This window comes from Nannospalax galili, unplaced genomic scaffold (assembly GCF_000622305.1).
Source record: "Nannospalax galili isolate Female #2095 unplaced genomic scaffold, S.galili_v1.0 scaffold690, whole genome shotgun sequence".
Lineage (NCBI taxonomy): Eukaryota > Metazoa > Chordata > Mammalia > Rodentia > Spalacidae > Nannospalax > Nannospalax galili.
Window position 1 is genome coordinate 1,377,103 of NW_008329288.1, and position 23,116 is coordinate 1,400,218.

Here is a 23,116-nt window from a genome sequence, read left to right on the forward strand (position 1 = left end):
CACACACACACACACACACACACACACACATAGTTTAAAGGTGTAAAAGTAGGGATAGGAAATCAAAGACCAAAGCTGGGTGTGGTGGCAGCACCCATCTTTAATCCCAGCATTTGGGAGGCAAAGCCCAGCAGATCTCTGAGTTCAAGGCCATCCTGGTCCACATAGTGAGCACCAGGCCAGCTGGGGCTACAGGGAGACCTCATCATAGACAAAATTTTATATTAAGATGAAAAATAAAACTTATGGTCCTACTTTTAAGAAATCATCCAATAATTTAGAGGTATACAATTAAATATTCAGGGGGAAAGTGCCTAGAATTTGCTTTAAAATGACTTTAGATAATGGGTAGAATTATTTTTGGAGTTAGCTATTGGAAGGCTGGGGTATGGCTAGATGGTACAGCATATGCTTAGCAATGTCAGGCCATGGATTTGGTCCCCACACCCAAAAAAAAAGAGAAGAGAAAAGGAGAAGCTGGTATTTACTGAAGCTCAGTGATGGGTATATAAAGATATAGCAAGCATTTTATATTCTATATTTGGGTTTTCATTAACAAAAGATAAAAAGACGGGCACAGAATATGCCAAGCTGATATGAGCTTCTTCACCCCCAAGATTAGCAAACAGCAAATCTGATTATTTGTTTTTGAGAACATGGAAAACTGGGAACTCAAAAAATGGTACAGCATCAACTGGCTCAACTAGTTTGGAGGAGGCTTTGGCATCTTCTAGTAAAACTAAAGGTTTATATTATTTAGACCTCCTTGCCCCCTTTTAAGCTAAATCCTAGAAAATCTTTTTTATGGAACATGTACCAAAAAGGTCAAGGGGTCATTGCTTTTAGTAGCAAACAACTAGAAACTACCAAATATCCGTTTGTAGAATATGTGAGTCAACAGTCATTTATTTACCTAGTGGAATGAAAGGGAATTAGGAGGGAGGCACATCAACACAGATAAACCTCACAAATGTAGTAAACAAAGATAAACCTCACGAAGGAATACACATACTGTAATGCCAGCTGCATACAATAGCAAGTCATAAAATCAAACATGTTGCTGGGGTGCATACATCTGTAGAAACTTCAAACAGAAAAGCTAAAACTAAGTTCATATTCAAAATAGTGGTTATTTCTGGTGGGGACAAGGGGCTTGAAATTTAGGGCATGGAGGAAGCACATTAGGAATCAGGTTTCTTGGGCTGGCTGGTAGGAACAGGAGAATAATGCATAGTATCCCTTAGTCCCTTTGTATGCAACAAAAAATCCTAAGTTAAAAAGTGTCAGTAAAGGGGTGTGATAGGAGGAAAAGGCCCAGGTATACACTGGGAGAGACAGTGACATTCAGCTGAACACATTTGTTCTCACAGAAGCCTTGCTGGTCATGAGGAATACATTCTGATGCTGGACTGAAGATGCTGGTTCCTCAGTTCAAATGAAGACAGCCAGTGTCTCCACCATGGGCTGTCAGCGGGGTTTTGACTCACACCAAGGGCCAGAGTCCTGCATCGAGGCTTTCCTTCTCTCCATTTCCTTCCTCTGTGTATTCTGAATGGCTTCCAGGTTTGTTTTTTCATTTTCTTTTTGGTAGTGCTGAAGACCCAACCCAAGCCATCATACATGCTAAGCAAGTCCTCTAACAATGACTCCATTGGTAGTAGCCTTAGGTTTGCACTTTTAAAAAAGATTTACTTTATATTATTTTTCTTTGCTTATTTGTTTGAGGCAGGGTCTCCCTGTAGCCCCAGCTGAGCTGGAACTCATGATATAGACCAGGCTGGCTTTGAACTTGCAGAGATCCACCTGCTTCTGCCTCCCAAGTGCTAGGATTAAAAGCATGTACCACTATGCCGTTTTTTTTTTTTTTTTAACTGTGTGTGTGTGTGTGTGTGTGTGTGTGTGTAAACATGAGTACAGGTGTGCAAAGAGGCTAGAGGCATCAGACTCCCAAAGAACTGGAGATACAGGCTTTGTGAGCATTCCAATGTGGGTGCTAGGAACGGAACCTGGGTCTTCTAGACAAGGAGTACATACCCTTAACTGCTGAACCACTTCTCCAGCCACCTAGGTTTGTATTTTTGTTTTGTTTTGCTTTTTAGGTCTTTTTGAGAATGCTGGGATTAAAGGTGTATGCCACCATGCTCGGCCTAGGTTTGTATTTCTAATGACATTCATACAATAAGTAAAATTCAGTGCAGGGCTGAATGCACCTTTCATTCGGTTTGTGAAATGAGTCAATATCTTTAGGAAAGAGCAGCAGTAGTGAGTGTGGAGGACTTGATACCTATTGCCTTCTCCTGTTACATTCGCTTGCTATCTCTTCCTGGCTCCCCAGGCAACTGGGAAGAGTACCCAGGCTCTGGCCAGCAGCCTTGACTTCTAGCTCATCAATCAGGCTTGTCTCTCTTGAGAACCAGTGCCTATCTACCCAGTGTCTGATACCTGAAGACAGCGGTATGCTAGCTTCCTAACCAATTAAGCAGCAGGTGAGACACTGCTGACCCTCCTAGTATCACTGCCATCTCAGTTTCTGATTTCCTCATTGCCTTCCTGGGGGAGTCCCTGACTTCCTCCTGGCCTTTCAAGGGGAGTCCCCATCTTCCTCCTGGCTGGCCTTCTTGGGGGAGTCCCCATCTTCCTCCTGGCCTTCTTGTGGAGCCTGCAGTAATGGAAGCTGGTGTGCAATCTGATCCTGTGTTGTGTGTAAAGTGCAGTTGGCTCTGGCATCTATTGCCTCCTGTGGTATCTACTAGAATCTAAAGCCCAAGATAGGCTATTTCCAGCTTTTCTTCGGCTTTCTGGGTCCCACGAAGATTTAAGTATCAACTAAGTGTTTCCAGATCTGAAAGAGACCAAACAGAATCACAGAGCTTACCACTCTACCCAAAATCCAGCATCTGTTTCTCCCCAGCAGGCCTTTGCCTACTCAACATTTTTTATCATGTTTTTCCCCCACCCATTATTATATAATGTCCCTCTCCTTGATACACTTAACAGAATGCAATTCTTTCCTATTACTTTTTACCATTTTGCTCTACTAAACTGATGTCACTCCTGGCATCAGCACAGCAATTAGAGGACATGCCCAATGCAATTTCAGTGAGAACCTATTGCCATCACTACTACTACTTGCTAATATGAATTGAGGACGATGTGTACTAGGTCCTGCCTGTTATGAATTCTTGACAGGTGCCAGACCTGGTTCTGAACACTTCAGAATAGTGGGCCTGCTAGTCTAACTTTACAGTAATGGAGTCCTAATGAACAACAAGAACTCCAAGGTCCAGAGGAGCTAAGTAGCTTGCACAAGTAACTTCTCACAGGCCAACAGGTGAAGGTACCAGGGTACAAACCCAGTCAGTCACTCCTATGCTTCTTTCCACTGTTGGAGCTACAGAGGCTGTCTCCTAAAGGCCTCCTAGAGCAGACACTGGCTAACTCCCCACCCTCTTCTCCTTCCCATGTCTTACAGCGAATGACAGCTTCCTTGACTTGGTAAAAGCCACCATCCCGGCCTCTGCCATCCACGTAGTACATGAATCGGAGTTCAGGAGGGTAGGCAGCTCGGGTCAGGCCTGACAGCAAGGGGATGGTGCAGCCCTCGGCCCCTGGTGCCTCTGTCAGGGCCTGCAGCATCTGATACTTGCACCAAGGGTCCTGAAGGAAGCCTGGGGTGATGAACAGCACACGACAGTGGCTACTGCTCAGCGCCTGGCATAGCTCAGACACAATGGCCCCACCTGGGGTAGCATCCCGAAGCTGCAGGAAGCAGCGAAGCCTGGCAGTGCTACCCTCTAGGTAGGAGACCAGCTCCTGGGCAGCCGCCAGGTCCTCCTCACTGTGGCACACGCAGACGTCGTAGTCTTTGCTCCAGCGGCCACTACTGCTGGTGTCTGCGTGTGTTGGTGATGAGGTGCAAGACATGACTGAGCTGAGGCTTGGGGGTGAGCTGAGGCTTGGTGAGCTGAGTTGTGAGGGTGGGAGAACATCCTGTGAAGCCATCTGTGAGCCGTCATTGGAGGGGCTTTCCCAGAAGGCTGGTGTCTTCTTGGGTTTCTTCAATAGAGCCTGCCTGAACCAGTCTGTGGAGGAGAAATACTGCACTGAGTTTGGATGCATTCTCACTGAAGCCCCTCCCCCAAGAAGAATGAGGGGGACTCTAGCCAGCTTCAACTCCAGCTGCTTTTGTCTATCCTCAGGCCTTGCCTAAGAGTTCCTATCTTTAAAGTATCCCAGATACCATAGCCGGGCATGGTGGCACACACCTTTAATCCCAGCACTTGGGAGGCTGAGGCAGGCGGATATTTGTGAGTTCAAGGCCCCAGGACAGCTGGGGCTACAGGGAGACCTTGTCTCAAAAAGACAAAGAAAAAAAAAGGTTCCCAGATACCGAGTGAACACTTGAATCCTGTGAGGGGTGTTTCGGCTTTAGCCAGGTGAGGTGGCCTTAGCCAGGTGAGGTAGTCTTAGTTGAGGGGAGGTGGTGCCTGTAATCCTAGCAATCCAGGAGGCTGAAACAGGGAGGGGTGGGTCATGTAAGGCCAGTCTGGGCAACACAGGGATTCCCTTCTTGAAAATAAAATAAACAATTTTTTTTTTTCGGTCTTTTTGAGACAGGGTCTCCCTGTAGCCCCAGCTGTCCTGGAACTCACTATGTAGACCAGGCTGGCCTTGAACTCACAGAGATCCGCATAAACATTTTTAATAAAGTAATTATTAATAAATTATAAATTAAATAAATGAAACATGGGTGGTGACTTTGTCCTGCTCCAGATCATTTGAAATCTGATATGCCCAGCCCACTTTAAGCAGAAGGATCCACTCCCACTGAGTAGTCAGGCATCTGTGTGTAGAAGGAGAACCATGTGTGCAGAAAAGTATTAGGCAGGCCCAAAGTATGCCTGTAGCCCTGCCAGGAGGTGAGTTTAGATTAGGGTAAGAATTGAAAGGGCCAGGGAAGTTGGGCACAGTGATGTATGTCTGTAACCCCAGCCCTTAGGAGATAAAGGCAGAGGATCAAGGTCATCTGCAACTACAATGGCAAGTTCAAGGCAACCTGGGTTAAAATAAATAAGAAGGCCCAGGGAGCTGGAATCTGTTCTGTTGTTCAGTGTCCCAGAGCTATTGGTCAGAGTTCCTGAGGAGCACAGAACTTGGTACTTCAGAAGCCATGCTTTGGTCAGACACTAGATTTGCATGTATACCTGCCACGTCTCTTTCTCTATGACCTTAAGCAAGTTGGTCTACATTTCCATTTGCCTACCTATAAAATGGGTTAATTTAGTTCTTCAAGGTGAACAGAGACAATGCAAGCCTGGGATATTGTAAGTACCCCATAATATCAAAACTCAGCTTCTATGGGGATTGATTGTTTTTCTCTCTTTCCTTATTTCCTTCCTCTGAATGGTTGTAGAAAAAGATTTAGATGACAAGAGACACCATGTTAAGTAGTCAACATACTGTTTCTTAGGCTAAGCAGGCCCAAAAACATTTTAAACAAAGGCCTGCACAGTCTATCAAGCACACCTCCCTCTTCCCTTCCACAAAGCCCCTGGCCATGAATCACGTTTTGCTGCCCGACCCTGCGCCAGTCCCCACTCACCAGCTATCTTGCTCTGAGGCTTCTTGGCCTGGGTGGGAGCTGCTGGTGGGGAGGAGGATGAAGCCATAGTGCTGGGCTCCAAAGAAACCAGGTGAGAGCAGCATTGGGGAAGCAGCAGGAGGGGAGGGAGCCGGTCATGACCTCATAGAACAGCCATCCTACAAGGGAGAGAGAACCACCAAAGCTGTTCCTATCTGGAAGTTCTGCTTCCCTAGTTCCTAGTGGCTCAGTCTCTAAACAGGTCCTAATCATAGAACCAGGGAGAGACACTGCCAGATCTGAGTGTGATCACACTTACAGGGTACAAGCTCAGTTGAGTGACTGTTCTCTGCTCTACCTGGTCAGGAGTACATTTGCGATCTGGGAAAATGCAGGTGGCAGGCAGCTCTTTAGAGGGACTTCTTGTGTCAATACCACAATGGAAGAAAGACTGCTATGTGAGCAGTTGACAAGCAGTAGTCCTACTAGACTTCCTCCAAGTCTGTCTTTGTCTGAATAACCCCAGCCATCCACCCACCCAGCCCTCACCTGGCAGCTAGGGAAACAACATCACAATGTGAAAGCTGCAGATTGCAGGCAGAGTGCTTGGATTCTCACTTCATGCTGACCATTCCCTTCGACGGTCTTGCTAGACTTCAGTGTCCCCATCTGTGAAATGGAATTCTATAATGCTAGAAACTGCAACTCAGCATTACCATAAGAATAATGTGAGATAATTTATACAAAGTACTAATAATATCTGGAGTATAAAAAATGCTAAGAAAATATTGTGGGTTAGTAGTCTTTAAAATAATCTAGCCAGATGTGGTAGCACATACTTGTGGTCCCACCTTTTCACAGGAGGCAGAGGCAGGAGGATCACTTAAGTCTATAAATTTGAGACTAACCTAGGCAATCTATTGGGACTCTATCTTTTTTTTTTTTTTTTTTTTTGGTTTTTTTGAGACAGGGTCTCCCTGTAGCCCCAGCTGTCCTGGAACTCACTGTGTAGACCAGGTTGGCCTTGAACTCACAGAGATCCACCTGCCTCTGCCTCCCAAGTGCTGGGACTACAGGTGTGCACCACCACACCCGGTTGAGACTCTATCTTAAAAGAAAAAAGGGGGCTAGAGAGATGGCTCAGCAGTTAAGAGCATTTTCTGTTCTTGCAGAGGACCTGGGTTCAGTTCCTACCACCAACATGGTAACTAGCAACTGTCCTTAACTCCTGTTTCAGGAGACCCAATGCTCTCTTCTGGCCTCTGTGGACACTGCACACATGTAGTGGTACATTTACATACATGCAAGCAAACACACATACACATTTTTTAAAAAGTAGCCAGGTGTGGTGGCACACACCTGTAATCCCAGCACTCAGAGGCAGAGACAAGAGGATTGCTGCCAGTTTGAGCCAGCCCAGCCTGGGCTACATAGTGAATTCCAGGCCACTTAGGGATACATAATAAGACCCTATCTCAAATAATCTAGATATGGGAGGGAGCTTAGTCCTCAGTACTTTTAAAACTCAACCCTCGGAGAGATGGCTCAGCGGTTAAGAACACTGGCTGTTCTTGCAGAAGACCAGGGTTCGAATCCCAGCACCCACATGGCAGCTAACAACTGTCTGTAACTCCAAGTCCAGAGGATCCGACAGCCTTTTCTGTCTTCCGGGGGCACTGCATGACACGGGTGCAGTTACCTACATACATGTAATACATGCATACACATAAAATAAAAATAATAAAAATAATAAAAACAACAAAAAACTCAACCCTCATTACTTGAATTTAGTCCTTAGTACTTAAAAATTTAAATTTATTGTTATTATGTATATGATATGTGGGGTGCATGGTGTGCCACAGCACAGGTGAGGAAGTCAGAAGACAACTTTGAGGAGCAAGCTCTTTTCTTCTACCATGGGTTCTAGAGATGGAACTCGGGTCTTCAGGGTTGTACAGCAAGCATTTTTACTCATTAAGCCATCTTGCCTTAGATATAGGAGGGATATGTTTGTTTTATAAGACTCCATATTATGGAATTCATTTTCCCAAAACCAATAGTCAATTCAATGCTGTTTCTGATTCCAGAAGGTTTCTTGTTTTTGGATTTTGGTGTAGAGGTTATCAAATTGCTCTAGAATTTGTATGACAATGCTAAGGACCAGGAATACCTTAGATGGGTGAGTTGCTACATTCTCTTCCCACTGTAAGGATGGGATAGCTCTGATGCTGAAGGCTCTCTTAGCTTTGGTTTGGGGGAGAGGACTATGTGGGATAGAGTCTGTTCCAATGCAGGGGAGCCCTAGCATTCTATGGGGGTCTTCTCCAGCTGAAGAGCTGGTCAAGAGCTGGGCTTTGGCAGTGTGAGAGATGAGCAGAGGGCTGTTTTCTCACTCTGCTGGATCTGCAAGGTCAAAATAAGGTTCCCTCTGGGAAGTCACACAGAAACAAATTTGATGATTAGACACACTTCAATTAGAGGTTTCAAATTTTAAATTGTGTTAGTCTATGGATATTAATGAACATCTATCACAGTTCAAAAACCTTAAACTGTGCAGTGTGGTGGTACATGCCTTTAATCCTAGCACTCAGGAGGCAAGGGCAGGTGGATCTCTGTGAATTCCAGACCAGCCAGAACCACAGAGTGAGACCCTGTTTCAAAAAACAAAACAAAACAAACAAAAATTTATACTGCAGGGGCTGGACAGATAGCTCAGCAGTTAAGAGCACTAGCTGCTCTTTCAGAGACCCTGAATTCAGTTCCTAGCACCCACAGGGCAGCTAACAACTGCTTATAACTCCAGTTCTAGGGGAGCCAACACCCTCTTCTGGCCTCACAGGCATTGCACAACATGGGTGTACTTATAAACATGCAGGCAAAACACTAATGCACATAAAAAATAACAATGAAATTTAAAAACCTTACACTGCAGCAAAACAACAGAGGTGTGTGATGGTCTTAATTGCCAGCTTGATTGGAATGAGAAATGCCTAGGGAACTATAAGATGCTCCTGTGTATCTGTGAGGGTGCTTACAGAAATGAGTATAAGGAGAATTCTGTTGAGGCCATTGGATCAGTCCATTGATGGCTTTATGGTCTGATAGCATTACTACGAAAGGTAGCATGTATGGCCTAGTTGGAAGAAGCAGGTCACTGCAGGTTAGGTTCAGTACTTGGGGATAGATCTTGCCCTGGCCGCTTCCTGTACCCTCTCTCTCTGCCTCCTGGTGCCATGACATGAACTGCTCTGCTCCACCACACCTTCCCCACCATGATGGATTAAACTTTCTGAAACTGTGAGCCAAAGGAAATCTTTCCTTAAGTTGTTCTCTTGGGTATTTGTCTGAATAATGCAGGGCAAAAAGAAGAGGAGGAAATGAGTGCTTCCTTCAGAGAAGATACTTGAAGGAGAAAAGCAGTTCCCTGCTAGATTACACAGGAGGAACCTAAAGCGGGCTGCTCCTGTGGAGAGAGTTTCCTTTCTTTCTCAAATCCTTTGGGCTTCTGACAACCTAAGTAGAAGGCTGCAGTTATGCAATGCCTCATACCCTATAGGTTTTGAAATCCTTTTCCTGGTCAGGGGCTGCTGTCTCTCTGCATCCTCATGAAACCATTCAAGATGCCTTTTCTCCTGGCAGTAAACATAAGGTCACTTAGTTTGGGTATTCCGCAAAAATTTTCTTGATTTTTGCTTTAATATAAAATTTATTATTTGGCCTCAATACAAACTGGAGAATCATTTCATTTTTAAAAAATTATGATATTCTGGGGCTGGAGAGACGGCTCAGCGGTTAAGAACACTGACTGTTCTTGCAGAAGACCCGGGTTTGAATCCCAGCACCCACATGGCAGCTAACAGCTGTCTATAACTCCAGTTCCAGGGGATCCGACAACAGCCTCTTCTGTCTTCTGCGGGCATTGCACAACATGGGTGCACTTACCTACATGCAGGCAATACACACATACACATAAAATAAAAATAAATAAAGAAAATATTTTTAAAAATTATGATATTCTAAAGTTTAAAACTAGTATGGAGACAAAAAAATAACAAGATATTCTACTTAATATATGTACTACTTTTCTGTTGCTGTGATAAAGCACCATGACCAATGCAACTTAGAGAAGGAAGAGTTTAGTTGAGTTTCTAGTTCCAGAGGGATAAGAGTGCATCATGGTGGGGCAAGCATGGCAGGAGGCAGCTGGAGCAGAAAGCTGAGGACTCACATCTTCAAACACACAGAGGAGGCAGAGACTGGAAGTGGGGCAAGGTTATAGACTCTCAAACCTTTAGGGGATGTGACCTTGCTGGAGGATGTATTTCACGTGACAGCAAGGTCACACCCTCTAAAGGTTCCATAATCTTCCCCAAATAGTGCCATCGACTGACAAAAGTGTTAAAATACTTGGAACTTATGGCAGACAATCTCATTCAAACTACTACTATATATAGAAGTAAGTTTTATGAAATAGGGCTGGGGTATAGCTTAGTGGTAGAGCATTTGCTTAGCACATGTAAAGCCCTGGTTCAATCCTCAGTACTGCAAAAATAACACACACACACACACACACACACACACACACACGTGTGCGCGCGCGCACAAAGGAGGAAGAAGAGGGTTAGGGAGAAGAAGAGGAAGGGGAGGAGAAAGAAAGAAAAGAAGAAAGTTTTATGAAACACTTGCCCTTTTGACAATACATCTTGATTTGGGTATTGACACTTTTATTGCTTAAGAAGAAATCCAGGGATAGGGGTGTAGCTCAGTGGTACAGTGCTTGCTTCACATACATAAGATGAAGTCTTGCACTGGACCCCTAGCAGTTTAGGGGTGGGGAGAAGGGAAAAAAAGAAAGGAGGAGGAGGAGGACGGGGTGGGGAGGAGGAGTGGGAGGAGGAGCGGGGGGAGACGGTGGGAGAGGAAGAAGAGGGGAAGGAGGAGGAGGAAGAGAAGAAGGAAAAACAATCCAATTGTCTTCAATAGCATATACCACTGGAAGCTGGGCGATAAAAGCCCTTGAAAATTATAAGCATAGGAAATAATAACATCTCTGACAGGATAATTAAGCAAGATGGCAGATAAGTTCCAGTTACCACATCCTTCCCGGAATCTGAAACCTCATGTACCTTCCTTCTTCATTCTAAGTTCTTATTCAGCCAGGGCTGTGGGCAATCACTCAAACATGACATAATTTTTCCAAGACTTAGTAACAGTCAGCACATAGCAAGAAGGTCTATTTCTGATTTGCTGTGTGGCCTCATAAGTACTCATTGTTTCTTACACTTAAAAAAATTCATAAAATAGACATGTGCCTTAAATTCCCACTTCACAGAGAATGACAAAGGCTTGAAAGAAAATTAGTAAGGAGCTCCTTGGAAAAAGAACCAGCATGGGGCTGGAGAGATGACTCAGTGGTTAAGAGCACTGACTGCTCTTGCAGAGCCCCCACATGGCAGCTAAGAAATGTCCTTAACTCCAGTTCCAGGGGCCCTCTTCTGACTTCAGGGCATTGCATGACATGGGTGCACTCACATACATGTAAGCAATACACTCATACACTTTAAAAAAAAAAAAAAGAAAGAAAGAAAGAACCAGCATGAGAGCTGAGTGTGGTGGTACATGCTTATAAAACCTGCACTACTGAAACAGGAGGATCAGTGCAAGTTCAAGGCCAGCCTGGGCTACACTGTGAATTCCAGGCCAGGACGGGCTATAAATTGAAACTCTGCCTCAACAAAACAAAACAAAACAGATAAAACTCATACAACATAAAAAATAAAAACAAATGAACCCACCAAAAAGCCATTGATACTCCTGGATATTTTATTTGTGTCTTTATGTGTATGTGTGTTTTGTCTTATGTATATGTGTACTACATGCATGCAGTGCCCACAGAGACCAGAAGAGAGGGTGTCAGGTACCCTACCCTGGTCCTCTGCAAGAGCAGCAAGTGCTCTTAACTCTTGAGTCATTTCTTCAGTCCCACCCTCTGGAGATTCTTACTGGATTCAGAAGGAAAGCGCAGCTATCAAGTTTCATGAGCTTCCCATGAAATTCTGATACATGGAGGCACTAGTCTAGATGTTAAAGTATAGACATATATGTGTACATATATGCACATGACACTTCTTGTGAGTATGTATATATATTTATTTAAAGATTTATTGATCATTTTGTTTCTTTTCTAAAATGTTATTGTTTTTATTTTATGTGTATGAATGAGTGTTTTGCCTGCATATATGTAAGTACACCATGGGTATGCAATGCCCAGAGGCCAGCTCTAGGGTGTCGGGTCCCCTGGAACTGGAGTTAGGGATGGTTGTTAGCTGCCATGTGGGCACTAGGAATCAAACCCAGGTCCTCTGGAAGAATAGCAAGTGTTCTTAACCAACTTTCCAACATATATATATATATATACACACACATATATATATTATTTTTTTTTGAGACAGGATCTCACTATGTATCTAGGCTGGCTTCAAATTTGCAATCCTGCTTCAGCCTCCCAAGGGCTAGGGTTACAAGTGTGTGATGTTACATCTGGTTATCTATCTATCTATCTATCTATCTATCTATCTATCTATCTATCTATCATCTATCTACTTTCTTTTAGCTGCCATGTGGGTGCTGGGATTCGAACCTGGGTCTTCTGCAAGAACAACCAGTGTTCTTAACCGCCAGCCATCTCTCCAGCCCTAATTTTCACTTTTAAAAGACAGGGTCTCCCTGTAGCCCTAGCTGGCCTGGAAGTCAGTATGGAGACCAGGCTGACCTCAATGTCACAGAAATCCACCCGCCTCTGCCTCCTTGGTGTTGGGACTAGAGTTATGCACCACCATACTTGGTAAACAAAGATTTTTTTTTTCCAAACTTGATTCAAATAATACAAGGGGAAAATGGCATGAAGACTTCTGTTCCAAAGACATTAGGAGAACAAAGGAACAATCCACTGAGAAAGAGAAAATGTCTAAAAATGCATATTTAGCAAATGTTTTAAATCCTCAATATATCAAGAACTCACATGAACTATTAAGAGACACAAATGGGCTGAAGACTTGAACAGACACTTCACAAAAAGGATATTGAAATGACCAACAGACAAAAAGATGCTTAACTCCTTAGTCCTCAGAGAAATGCAAATTCAAACCTCAGGGCATCAAGGCTGTGCACTCACAGCTACAGAAGAAAGAGAAGGGTGGGCTGCAGCCTGGTAAGGATGTAGAGGACAGACCCGCACACTCTGATGCTTGGAGTAAAACTGCCACAACTGTTTCTGGTTTGTTTTCAGATGGGGTCTCACTGCGTGCCCTGGCCAGCTTGAACTCATGATCTTCCCAACTGTGCCTGCAGAGAGCTGAGATTACAGGTGTGTGTCACGATACCATACTATCTACTAAAATTGAACATATACACACCCATGTGTTCATACACAAAACACACACTAATTACAGCCCAGAGCTGAAAACAACCACATCTAGTAGTGGATCAATGATATGCAGCCCAGCCTTCCATCAGAATACTATAATCAACCAGCATGAATGAATGAATTACTGCTAAACCCAACATGGGTGAATCTCATAGAACACTGAGTGCACAGCGCATGGGAGCACACAAGATCTAAGTTCAAGGGTCAAAAGTCTAACATTTTATGGCATTAGAAGCCAGGATAGTGGTCACCGTCAGGGGTAGGTGGTGATGGAAGTGGCATAAGAGGCCTCTGGGATGGTAGTAATCCTTACTTACTGTTCTGGATGCAGACTGCACAAGAATGCCTGTGGAAAAGGTGTTCGGCAGGACTCTCAGGATCTGTGTACTTTGCCATTTGTTTCTATGTATTGTTTCTTTAAAGTCTAAAAACAAAGACAAGGCTTCCTGAGTCATTCCAGGGTAGGTGTCTCAGCTGGGGCACTGCCTACTTCCCCTCCCTTAGTGGCAGGTTTGTGGTTTCCAGTTTACCTGCCACTATGAGGACCAAAGGACAGAACATTTCCTGCTCTGCTGTGTGTGTCCTTTTGGGACTTGGCACCCTGGTGGTCCCTGGTGGGTGTTCATTAAATAACTGTGATAGTAACGCCCAGGGCGTCCTTAAATCTAAGCAGGACGATAAGTATTCTTGAACACTGCTTAAGTGGCCCGGCCTGGGAGCTGGAGACAGACTTGTGACCGGAGCAGAGAAGGTAAGGACGGAAACGGCCTGACCGAGAGTAGATGTCCCGCCGCTGGCTTCGGTCGCCACCCAAAGGTGACAACTTTCCGGAAGGTGCAGGAGGAGGCCGGATGGAAGTCGGCGGACGCGGTCTGGGGACAGAGGTGGCTCGGAGTGCGCGGGACCGCGGCCCACCCCGGGGCCCTCCGCCGCCCGCCGGGTCCCCACTGCTCACTCACCTGCGCGGCCCGGCCCGCGGTGCGGGAAGCAGACTCGGGGACGCGCCCCGCCCGGTTCCGGAAGCGCCGCGGCCGGCCTCCTACCCTGTCAGTCCCGACCCTAGGAGGCGCTCGTCGACCTCGGAAGCCTCCTTGGGGTTGGGGATGCTGGTCTCGGCGCGAACCCGCGGGGGCCGCAGCTGAACCCTTAGGCCCGAGTTCCCCGAGGCCACCCGGAGCCCCTGCGCCCCACATGGTTCCGGGAGGTAACCAAGGAGAGAATCCAGCACGGGAGGGCAAGCCTTGTTTTCTTCCACACGGTTGAAGAAAATGAAGCTTTCCCCCAAAGTTCACACAGGGTAAGTTAAATGGTACTAAGGCGAGAGCCAGGGCAGCAACTCGGGTGTACCTCCAAGAACCCTGGCAGCTGTGGGTTCCACAAATGCCCACGGGCTGGAAGCAGCTCATCTTCCTTAAAATGCTTGTCCTTCCCGGCAGCGATTCCCAAAGGGACATTAAACTACAGTTCTGAAGGACATCAAAGGGACCCCTGCAAAAAGGGTGATTAGGCAAGATGTTGGCAAGTCCCGATTAAACAAAGTCAAGTGATTCCTTTGCCTCCACTTCCTAGAACTCTTGAGCCATGAGCATTTTGAAGCATATTGCATTTCCCAAGCTTATGTCACCATAGAAGCGTTAAAGACACCAGGCAGGCAGAGTAACACAAGCCTTTAAATCCCAGCACTCAAGAGGCAGAGGCAGAGGCAGAGGAGGACAGATCTCTGGAAGATCAAGGGCAGCCTGGTGTACATAGTGTTCCAGGCCAGCTCGGGTTTCAGGGATACCCTGTTTTGAGGGGGGGAGGGGAGAGAGAGAGAGAGAGAGAGAGAGAGAGAGAGAGAGAGAGAGAGAGAGAGAGAGAGAGAGAGAGAGAGAGAGAGAGAGAGAGAGAGAGAGAGAGAGAGAGACAGAGACAGAGACAGAGACAGAAACACCTAAAAACTGCACATGAAATGATGGGCAGATGGGGGTAGTTTAAGGGACTGATGTAAGAGTCCTCATCTCCCCTGTAGTCTATTTCTTTATTCTCCAGCCAGCCGAAACGGATGAACTTGTTTTGATTTTTGTGCTATGGGGTTGTTTTATACATGATCTAAGTTCATTTATTAAAATGACAGCCTGTGGTTGCTGGTATTGTAAGGAACAGGTGAGAGTATTCATAAGGACTGCAGGACACCTAGAAGGTGCCCACACACTCAGTGAAGTTTTGCTTTTGCTGCTTGATGGTGTCCGGTGTCGTGTGTGTGTGTGTGTGTGTGTGTGTGTGTGTGTGTGTGTCCGTGTCCCACCACCTCTGCTGTGTTTGAAAAATGCCTCTCTTCCAGCCAAGCTCATTTTGGCATCCTGTTAGGAGAGCCTTTCTTACCCTCTTATCCTTTTGCTTTTTTGTGTGGTTTTGTTTTTTTTTGTTTTTTTTTTTTTTGAGATAATCTCTTGTAACTCAAGCTAGTCTCAACCTGCTATGTAACTAAAATGACCTTGAACTTTTGATCCTCTTGCCCCCTACCTACCTAGAGGTTTGGGCCACTTTTTCTGGCTAAGAAAGCCTTTCTTTTTTTTGGGGGGGGGGGGGGGGCGGGCGGTCTTTTTGAGGCAGGGTCTCCCAGGAGCCCCAGCTGGCCTAGAACTCACTATGACCTTGATCTCACAGAGGTCTGCCTGCCCCTGTCTCCCCAGTGCTGGGATTAAAGGCGTGTACCACCATTGTACCAGCTTTTTTTTTTTTTTAAACTTATTGTAGGAGTGCATATTTGGTGCATACCACAGTGTGTGTGTGTGTGTGTGTGTGTGTGTGTGTGTGTGTGTAATTTTCAAGACAACTTTTGGGAGTCGGTTCTTTCCTTCCCCTTTTTGAGGCAGGCTCTGTTTCTGCTGGGCCTCATACTCCAGGCTGGCTGGCCATTCTCTTTCAGGCCATTCTCCTGCCTCTACTTCCTATTTAACCATAGGAGTGTGTCCTAGTTACTTTCTATTACTCTGATAAAAACAATGACCAAAACCAACTTGGGGAGGAAAGGGTTTATTGGGCTTAGAGTTCACAGTCCATCATCAAAGGAACCCAAGGCAATAACTCTGGACAGGAACCTGGAGCAGACCATGGAGGTATACTGCTTACTGACTTGCTCCTCTGACCAGTGCTCGGCCTGCTTTCTTATACAACACAGGACCTCCTGACCAGGGTGGCATCGCCCACAGTGGGCTGGGCCCTCCCACATCACTCAACAATCAAGAAAATGCCCTACAGACATGACCACAGGCCAATCCCATAGAGGAAATTCCTTAACTGAAGCTCCCTCTACTCAGGTATGTCAAGTTGATAACTGAAGCTATCCAACAGAGTGCTAGAATTAGAGATATATACCCCATCAGGTGTTTGTGGGGGGAGCGTGGGGGGGTGTTCCTGGGCTTTGTTTTTATGGCTAAGTCTTTTGTTGTCCGGTCTGCTTCTTAGTTGTTCGTCACTATGGGCCAGTCGTCTTCTGTGTCCTCTACACCCCTTGAATGTAAGTTAACTAATTCCTTAGATTTCAGGAAAAGACCCAGAGGTATGGGTTTCAGGCCCGAAGCCCTGAGGCTCCGTATGCTGTGCAAATTGGATTAGCTGATGTTTTCCATCCATCGGCTGGCCCTCTGAGGGCTCATTTGACTTAAACCTTGCTTATGCTGTTTGCTGAATATCATCCAGATCAGATTCCTTATATTCCTGCCTGGGTAGACCTCTTGGAAAACCCCCCTACGTGGCTGAATAAATGTAAAGAGGCAGAGAAGAAGGTTGGGTCTCCCCCAGAAGAAGGTCCAAAACCGGTTCTACCTGTAGGTTCTACCTGTAGTGAGGGCCTCTGGGGAGGAGGGGGAACTCGTAAATTATATCCGGTTCTGCAAGAACCTGTCAGGGATGATGACCTCTTCGGACCCCCTCCTTGTGTGCAGCATGTATGTCAGGAGAGGGAAGAACCAGAGAAAGTCTTGATTAGTCCTCCCCACCTCTTACCCAGGGGAGGTCCCGTTGGCCTCCCCTTCAGCCCCAATCCTTTCCCTTAGGGAGGTGGTAGTTCCTACATCCTCGGGCCAGGCTACACAGTCTATGCTAGTCTACACCCCTTTCTCTACTACTGATTTGTATAACTGGAAGACCCAGAACCCCCCTTTCTCCGAAAACCCCCAGGGCTTTATAGATCACCTCAGTTCCATCTTTACCACTCACCTTCCTACCTGGGAGGACTGCCATCAACTTCTACAGATTCTATTTACTTCTTCTACAGATTCTGTTTACTTCTGAGGAGCACACCAGGGTCCTCAGAGAAGCAGCCTGCTCTGTCCTTGGATGAGACAGACTAACTGTTACAGAATGGGAGGAGATTGAGGAAGTGTCCCCAACCACCCCTCTGGACTGGGACCCTAATACCTCACACAGTAGGGAGAACTTATACCGGTATTGCCAGACTCTGTTACGGGGACTCAGGGCTGCGGTTAGGAAGCCCACAAATCTTTCAAAGGTGAGTGACACCTTGCAAGGAAGTGAGGAGTCCCCAGCTGCCTGTTTAGAAAGAATGTATAATGTTTATTGCCTCTATACACCTATTGACCCAGAGGCACCAGAGAACCGAAAGACCATTAACATGGCTTTCATGTCACAGTGGGCCCCGGATATTAAGAGAAATCTCCAAAAGCTAGAAGGGTTTGAGGGAAAGCTAATCTCTGAGCTGGTAGAAATAGCACATAAGGTGTACCAAAATAGAGAAGCTCCTGTCCCAACACAGGTCATAGCAAAGGTGGCAGTGGCGACATGGGGAAAATCACCAAGAAAGCCCCAGAAACCCGGACCTCCTCGAGGTACCAGCTGGCCCCCTAGAAGGTTGGGGACAAGGGAGAAGCTTGAGAAGGACCAGTGCACCTACTGTAAGGAAAGAGGCCACTGGAAGAATGAGTGCCCACAGAGAGGAAAAAGTCCAGCCCCAGTGGCAACTGCCGAGGAACAATGACAGGGCCTAAGCTTTTCCCTGAATCCCCTGGAGCCTATGGTAACACTGAAAGGGGAAGGGAAAGATGCCAAATTCCTGGTAGATATGAGGGCCACTTATTTGGTTCTCAAGAAGGCTGCAGGCTCCCTAATAACAAAGTTTATATTCAGGGGGCCACTGGAAGAACTCAAGGGTATCCCCAAACACAAGCCAGAATTACTGACTTGGCCTGCAGCACCATTACTCATTCCTTTGTCTTGATACTGGACTGTCCTTACCCCCTTTTGGGCCGAGACTTACTCCATAAATTAAAGGCTCATATTTCATTTAGGGGAGATGCCACTGAGCTGGACCTCAGACCCCCCTACTGTACTGGTGACATGTCCAGTATCTGAGGAGTACCAACCAACTCTATGAAACTACAGAAGGGCAAAAATCTCAGAGGTTGGAGGGATGGAGAAACACCATTCCTACTGTTTGGGCTGAAGATAACCCCTCAGGATTAGTGAGAAATCAGGCCCTGCTGGTTACCAGTTAACCAGTACTGCCACCCCCATCTGGGTCAGTCAATACCCTATTAGTCAGCAAGCAAGGCAAGGTATCACCAAGTGTATTAACCGACTCAGGCAGGAAGGCATCCTGATACCTTGTCACTCAGCCTGGAACACCCCTTTGTTGCCCATCCCCAAGCCAGGGACAGGCAAATTCAGGCCGGTCCAGGACCTGAGGGAGGTAATAAGAGGGTTAAGACTATACATCCAACTGTCCTCAACCCTTATACCTTGCTCAGCAAGCTGATGCCTGAACAGCAGGTGTATACTGTCCTGGATCTTAAAGCTGCTGCCTTCACCTTCCCTGTAGCTGAGTGCAGCCAACCTATCTTTGCCTTTGAGTGGACTGATCCTGATGGGTCCTATACTGGCCAGCTAACCTGGACTCAGCTACCCCAGGTATTAAAAAACTCTCTAACCCTATTCAGTGAGGCCCTTTGACAAGACTTGGTTCCCTACAGAGAGACACATCTGGAAGTGACTCTCCTCCAGTATGTGGATGACCTGCTCCTGGCTGCAGTCTCTGAGGAGACCTGTGGCCAAGCCACCGAAGGCCTGCTAAGGGAACTGGCTCATCTAGGGTATAGGATATCAGCCAAAAAGGCCAAGGTATGTCAGAACAGTGTGATATTTGGGATATACTATCCATGAAGGAAAAGAGGTTGCTGGGAACAGAGAGACTATATACAATATTAAGTATTCCTACCCCTAGGAACAGGTGGCAAGTCAGAGAATTTTGGGGGGCTGCTGGGTATTGCTGTCTTTGGATACCCAGGTTCGCTGAGTTAGCAAAACCCTCATATGCTGCCACCAGCAATTTGGGAGAGGACTTTAAGTAGGGTGAGGACGAGGACGAGGCCTTTGCCTGATTGAAACAAGCCCAGCCTTAACATTGCCTGATGTGACTAAGCCATTTCAGCTGTTTGTACATGAGACATGGGGTATAGCCAAGAGAATGCTTACCCAAGAACTGGGACCGCGAAGGAGACCTGTGGCCTATCATCTCTTTAAAAGGCTTGATCCAGTCGCTATGGGGTGGCCAAGTTGCTTGTGCTCCATAGTGGCCATGACCATTCTGGTAAAGGAGGCTATGAAGCTGACTTTGAGACGAGATCTTCAAATTGTGAGCCCCCATACAGTTGAAGCCACCCTGAGGGTCCCACCTGAGAGATGGATTTCCAATGCACGCATCACCCAGTACCAAGTGTTCTTACTAAAGCCTCCACACATCACCTTCCTCAGGACCGAAGCACTAAATTCTGCCACCCTGTTGCCAGATGATGACCCTGATGCACCCCTCCACGGCTGCCTAGAGACTGTAAGTACCATCACAGGGTTACAGAAGGACCTCCAGGATCTACCACTGCCAAAAGCCGACTTTGAGCTGTACACCAATGGCAGTAGCTTCATAGAGAATGGAATCAGATTCACAGGGGCGGTGGCAGTGACTCTGGAATCAGTCATCTGGTCTCAACCTTTAAATCATGGGACTTCTGCTCAGAAGGCAGAGTTGGTAGCATTAACCCAGGCTCTAAGATGGGGAAAGGACAGGTCACTTAACATCTACACTGACAGCCATTATGCCTTTGCAGCCGCTCATGTACATGGAGCCCTTTATAAAGAGGCCTCCTAACCTCAGGAGGACAGGAGACTAAAAACAAGGAAGAGATCCTAGCTCTACTAGAGGGTCTCTGGTTACCCAAGGTTGTAGCTATCATCCACTGCAAAGGGCATCAAAAAAAAACCTACCCACTATGACAGCAAGAGGAAATGCCCTTGTCGATCAGAAGGCAAAAAGGGTGGCTAAAGAGAAAAAGGAACCATTAAAACTCTTGATTGTCCTCCCTTTTCGCTTCTTCCCCAATGAACTGTCCTATTCTGAGGAGGAATGTTGGCTAGCAAAGAGTTTGAGGGCAAGGGCAGGGGCTAGAAATTGGTTCTGGTTGGAAGACAGGCGTCCTGTTCTACCTGAAGCTTTGGGAAGAGAATGGCTACAAAGAACTCATGATTCTACCCATTTGGGGGCCACCAAATTAGCTGAATTGGCCCAACAAGAAGTTCTTCATCCCCCACTTGGGTAAAATGTCAAAGGATGTTGCTGCGAGATGCAAAACTTGTGCCCAAAATAACCGAGGCAAAGGTTTTCCTTCCACAGAACAGTGATTGAGAGGACAAGCCCCTGGAGAAATCTGGGAACTCAACTTTTCCGAGATGACTAGTGGACAGTATGGTTACCAGTATCTCTTAGTACTTGTGGACATCTTTTCAGGATAGGTAGAGGCTTGTCTAACTCGAATGGAGACAGCACAGATAGTAGTAAAAAATTATTAAATGATCTGATACCTCAATTTGGCATTCCCCTCGGTTTGGGGTCTGACAATGGCCCAGCTTTCATAGCCCAAATCTCCAAAACTGTTGCAAAAAGCCTACAAGTTGATTGGAAATTGCCTTGTGTCTACCATCCCCAGACCTCAGGACAAGTAGAAAGAATGAATAGAACACTTAAACATTGATAAGCTAATTGCAGAAACTGGTGAGAACTGGGTAAGCCTCCTTCCATTTGCTCTATTGTGAGTCAGGTGCACCCCTTATATTAAAAGCATCACCCCCTTTGAAATTATGTATGGAAGACCTCCCCTATTAATTCCTAAACCAGGATTAGAATGGATTGCTGAAGGAACTAATCACAATCTCCTTAAATCATTGCAGGCATTGCAGTCCACACTCCCTGAGATTCACAAGTGTGTGAAGGAGGACCAGGCAGAGACAGCAGAGCCCCATGACTTGCCTTGTACAATGGTGGACCCCAGCACCTGGGTTTGGGTACACTGACATTCTGCTCCAGATTTTGAGGCTCGCTGGGCTGGACCATACCCTGTTGTTCTAAGCATCCTGTCTGCAGTCAAGGTGGCTGGTTACAGTCACTGGATGCACGGTTCTCAAACTAAAGAAGCGCACCCAGATCATATCCCCCAGTCATGGAGCCTCAAGAACCCCGGCAATCCTTTAAAACTCAAGCTGGTAAAGAACCCCTCTGGACTATCCTAATATTGTTTTCTCTCCTCTTTTCAGCCCCCTCTATCCATGCCCCTGCCTTTTATCATTAGGTCTTAAGTCACACCTCTGAGGATCGTGTTATAGGAAATGTCACTTCTTATGGGACTCCTGAGATTCCAGTGTTTAAATTTGACCTTTGCGAGCTGTTCTTCCCTGGGGGCTCATGGTGTGAAACAAGGACCTTTGGAAGTGTTATAGAGGGGCAGCAATTCTATGCCTGTCTGGTTGCTGGGGCCACAAAATGTAGCACCCCAGGACAATGGCAATGTGGAGAATGGGGTTGTGACAACTTGGGAAGGATAAATGGATCTCCCTAAAGAGAGGGACTTCCGATTGTTCTGTCCCTCCCTATAGGTCCCAATCAGGTTTTAAATCCACAGTCTGACATCAGACAGGAACCCATCCCAGGGACTATTTAGGTTGTCAGTGTAGCATGCCCCCGACTAGAGGATGTCCATCTTGTCACCTTACGTAACATGGCTAGTTATTTTTCCAGTTTCCCTGAAACTACCCCCTCCCCACACCCCTGGGGGGTTGAGAGTTCCTGGAATTGACCACATGTCCAGCCAAGATGCTTGCTCTGGCAGTTGGAAAACAATTTAATTGGTCTGTTTAAGATGAAAACCAACTGTGAACTTTAACTGACTTATGCAAATAAGTACTTGAGTTTGAAACATAATGATTGGTCCCTTATATTCCTGCTTTTGCAAACCACCCGAGTGTGTATAAAAAGTCCTTGCAAACTCATACAGGCTGCTCGCTGTATGCACTCCGAGTGCAGGGACAGCCTGGCCGTAAAATAAATCTCCCTTACCTCAACTTTGACCTCATGGCGTGGCTTGATTTCCAACCTACAACAGTCAGGCTTACAGGCAACCACTTTACCCACTAAGTGTTTTACCAACCCTAGGCAAACCTTTCTTTTTACAAGGTCAGGGAGGTGTGTGTGGGGTACGTGCATGTGAGTGTAGGTGCACATGAAGGCCAATGCACATGAAGGCCAGAAGTGTCAGATCCCCCTGATGCTGGGGTTACAGGTAGTTGTGAGCCACCCAACGTTGAGTCCTGGGAACCAAACTGAACCAAACCTGTCCTCTCCAAGAGCAGTAAGCACCTTTAACTGAGCCATCTCTCCAGCCCCTAGATAAGCCTTTCTTAAGTATCCTTTTCACCTTTCCCAGAAATCCCTTTGCCTTGGCCCTCTCTTTGGAGTGTAGACCCCCTGGCACCAGGGAGGGACCTCAGGGTCCTGCAGGAATGTTCAGACGGGCACTAAGATAGACAAGTGCTGAAAAGTACAAGATAAGCTCTGGGGTGGCTGGGTGTGGGGCAAAGATAAGGGCTTGGTCTATGTCTCAGTTTAAAGGGCAAGACAGTTCCAATTATGTCCCTAAAGGCTTAGTGTGAATTGCAGTCACATCCTTAAGAGCTTTACCATGAGCTTGAATAAAGCATTACAGGAGTAGAGGACTCCTTAGTGCCTTATGAATGAATCAGCACTTGTTTCTTTGGACCCTTAGATGTCTGTCCTTAAGAAATGG

General features: G+C 46.3%; 1 protein-coding gene and 1 long non-coding RNA gene across 12 annotated transcripts; one reads left to right on the top strand and one right to left on the bottom strand.

The window, feature by feature from the left end:
• Positions 1–890: 890 nt before the first annotated feature.
• Tirap (TIR domain containing adaptor protein) lies at positions 891–14,104 on the bottom strand. Of its 9 annotated transcripts, none has more exons than XM_029564316.1 (7): positions 13,538–13,958; positions 13,325–13,431; positions 12,756–12,935; positions 6,131–6,250; positions 5,603–5,760; positions 3,471–4,082; positions 891–2,842 (listed from the first exon to the last, which is right to left on the bottom strand). In XM_029564316.1, the coding sequence occupies exons 5-7, from the start codon at positions 5,667–5,669 to the stop codon at positions 2,823–2,825; spliced, it is 699 nt and encodes a 232-aa protein (XP_029420176.1). In that variant the 5' UTR covers positions 5,670–5,760; positions 6,131–6,250; positions 12,756–12,935; positions 13,325–13,431; positions 13,538–13,958; the 3' UTR covers positions 891–2,822. The 9 variants fall into 9 exon arrangements, with proteins under 9 accessions (XP_029420176.1, XP_017653998.1, XP_029420173.1 ...); XM_029564313.1 differs by lacking the exon at positions 13,538–13,958 and adding an exon at positions 13,967–14,065 and having other exon boundaries at positions 1,839–2,842; XM_029564308.1 differs by lacking the exons at positions 6,131–6,250; positions 12,756–12,935 and adding an exon at positions 13,967–14,104 and having other exon boundaries at positions 1,839–2,842; positions 13,538–13,879.
• Positions 14,105–16,242: 2,138 nt separating this feature from the next.
• LOC115070648 lies at positions 16,243–23,060 on the top strand. 3 transcript variants are annotated; one of them, XR_003849793.1, is made up of 5 exons: positions 16,459–16,819; positions 17,269–17,502; positions 18,758–18,917; positions 19,533–19,836; positions 21,228–23,060. It is a non-coding gene; the product is annotated as an uncharacterized LOC115070648 (long non-coding RNA). The 3 variants fall into 3 exon arrangements; XR_003849792.1 differs by lacking the exons at positions 16,459–16,819; positions 18,758–18,917 and adding an exon at positions 16,243–16,309 and having other exon boundaries at positions 18,980–19,836; XR_003849797.1 differs by lacking the exon at positions 18,758–18,917 and having other exon boundaries at positions 16,461–16,819.
• Positions 23,061–23,116: the final 56 nt, after the last annotated feature.

Bases quoted from the DNA above. Each gene is read 5' to 3' on its own strand.
- Tirap (XM_017798509.2), bottom strand. From the start codon at position 5,669: ATGGCTTCATCCTCCTCCCCACCAGCAGCTCCCACCCAGGCCAAGAAG. The intron at 4,083-5,602 runs GTGAGTGGGGAC...TCTCCTCCACAG, and splicing joins GCCTCAGAGCAAGATAGCTG to ACTGGTTCAGGCAGGCTCTA. The intron at 2,843-3,470 runs GTAAGACATGGG...GGTCTCTTTCAG, and splicing joins CAAGGAAGCTGTCATTCGCT to ATCTGGAAACACTTAGTTGA.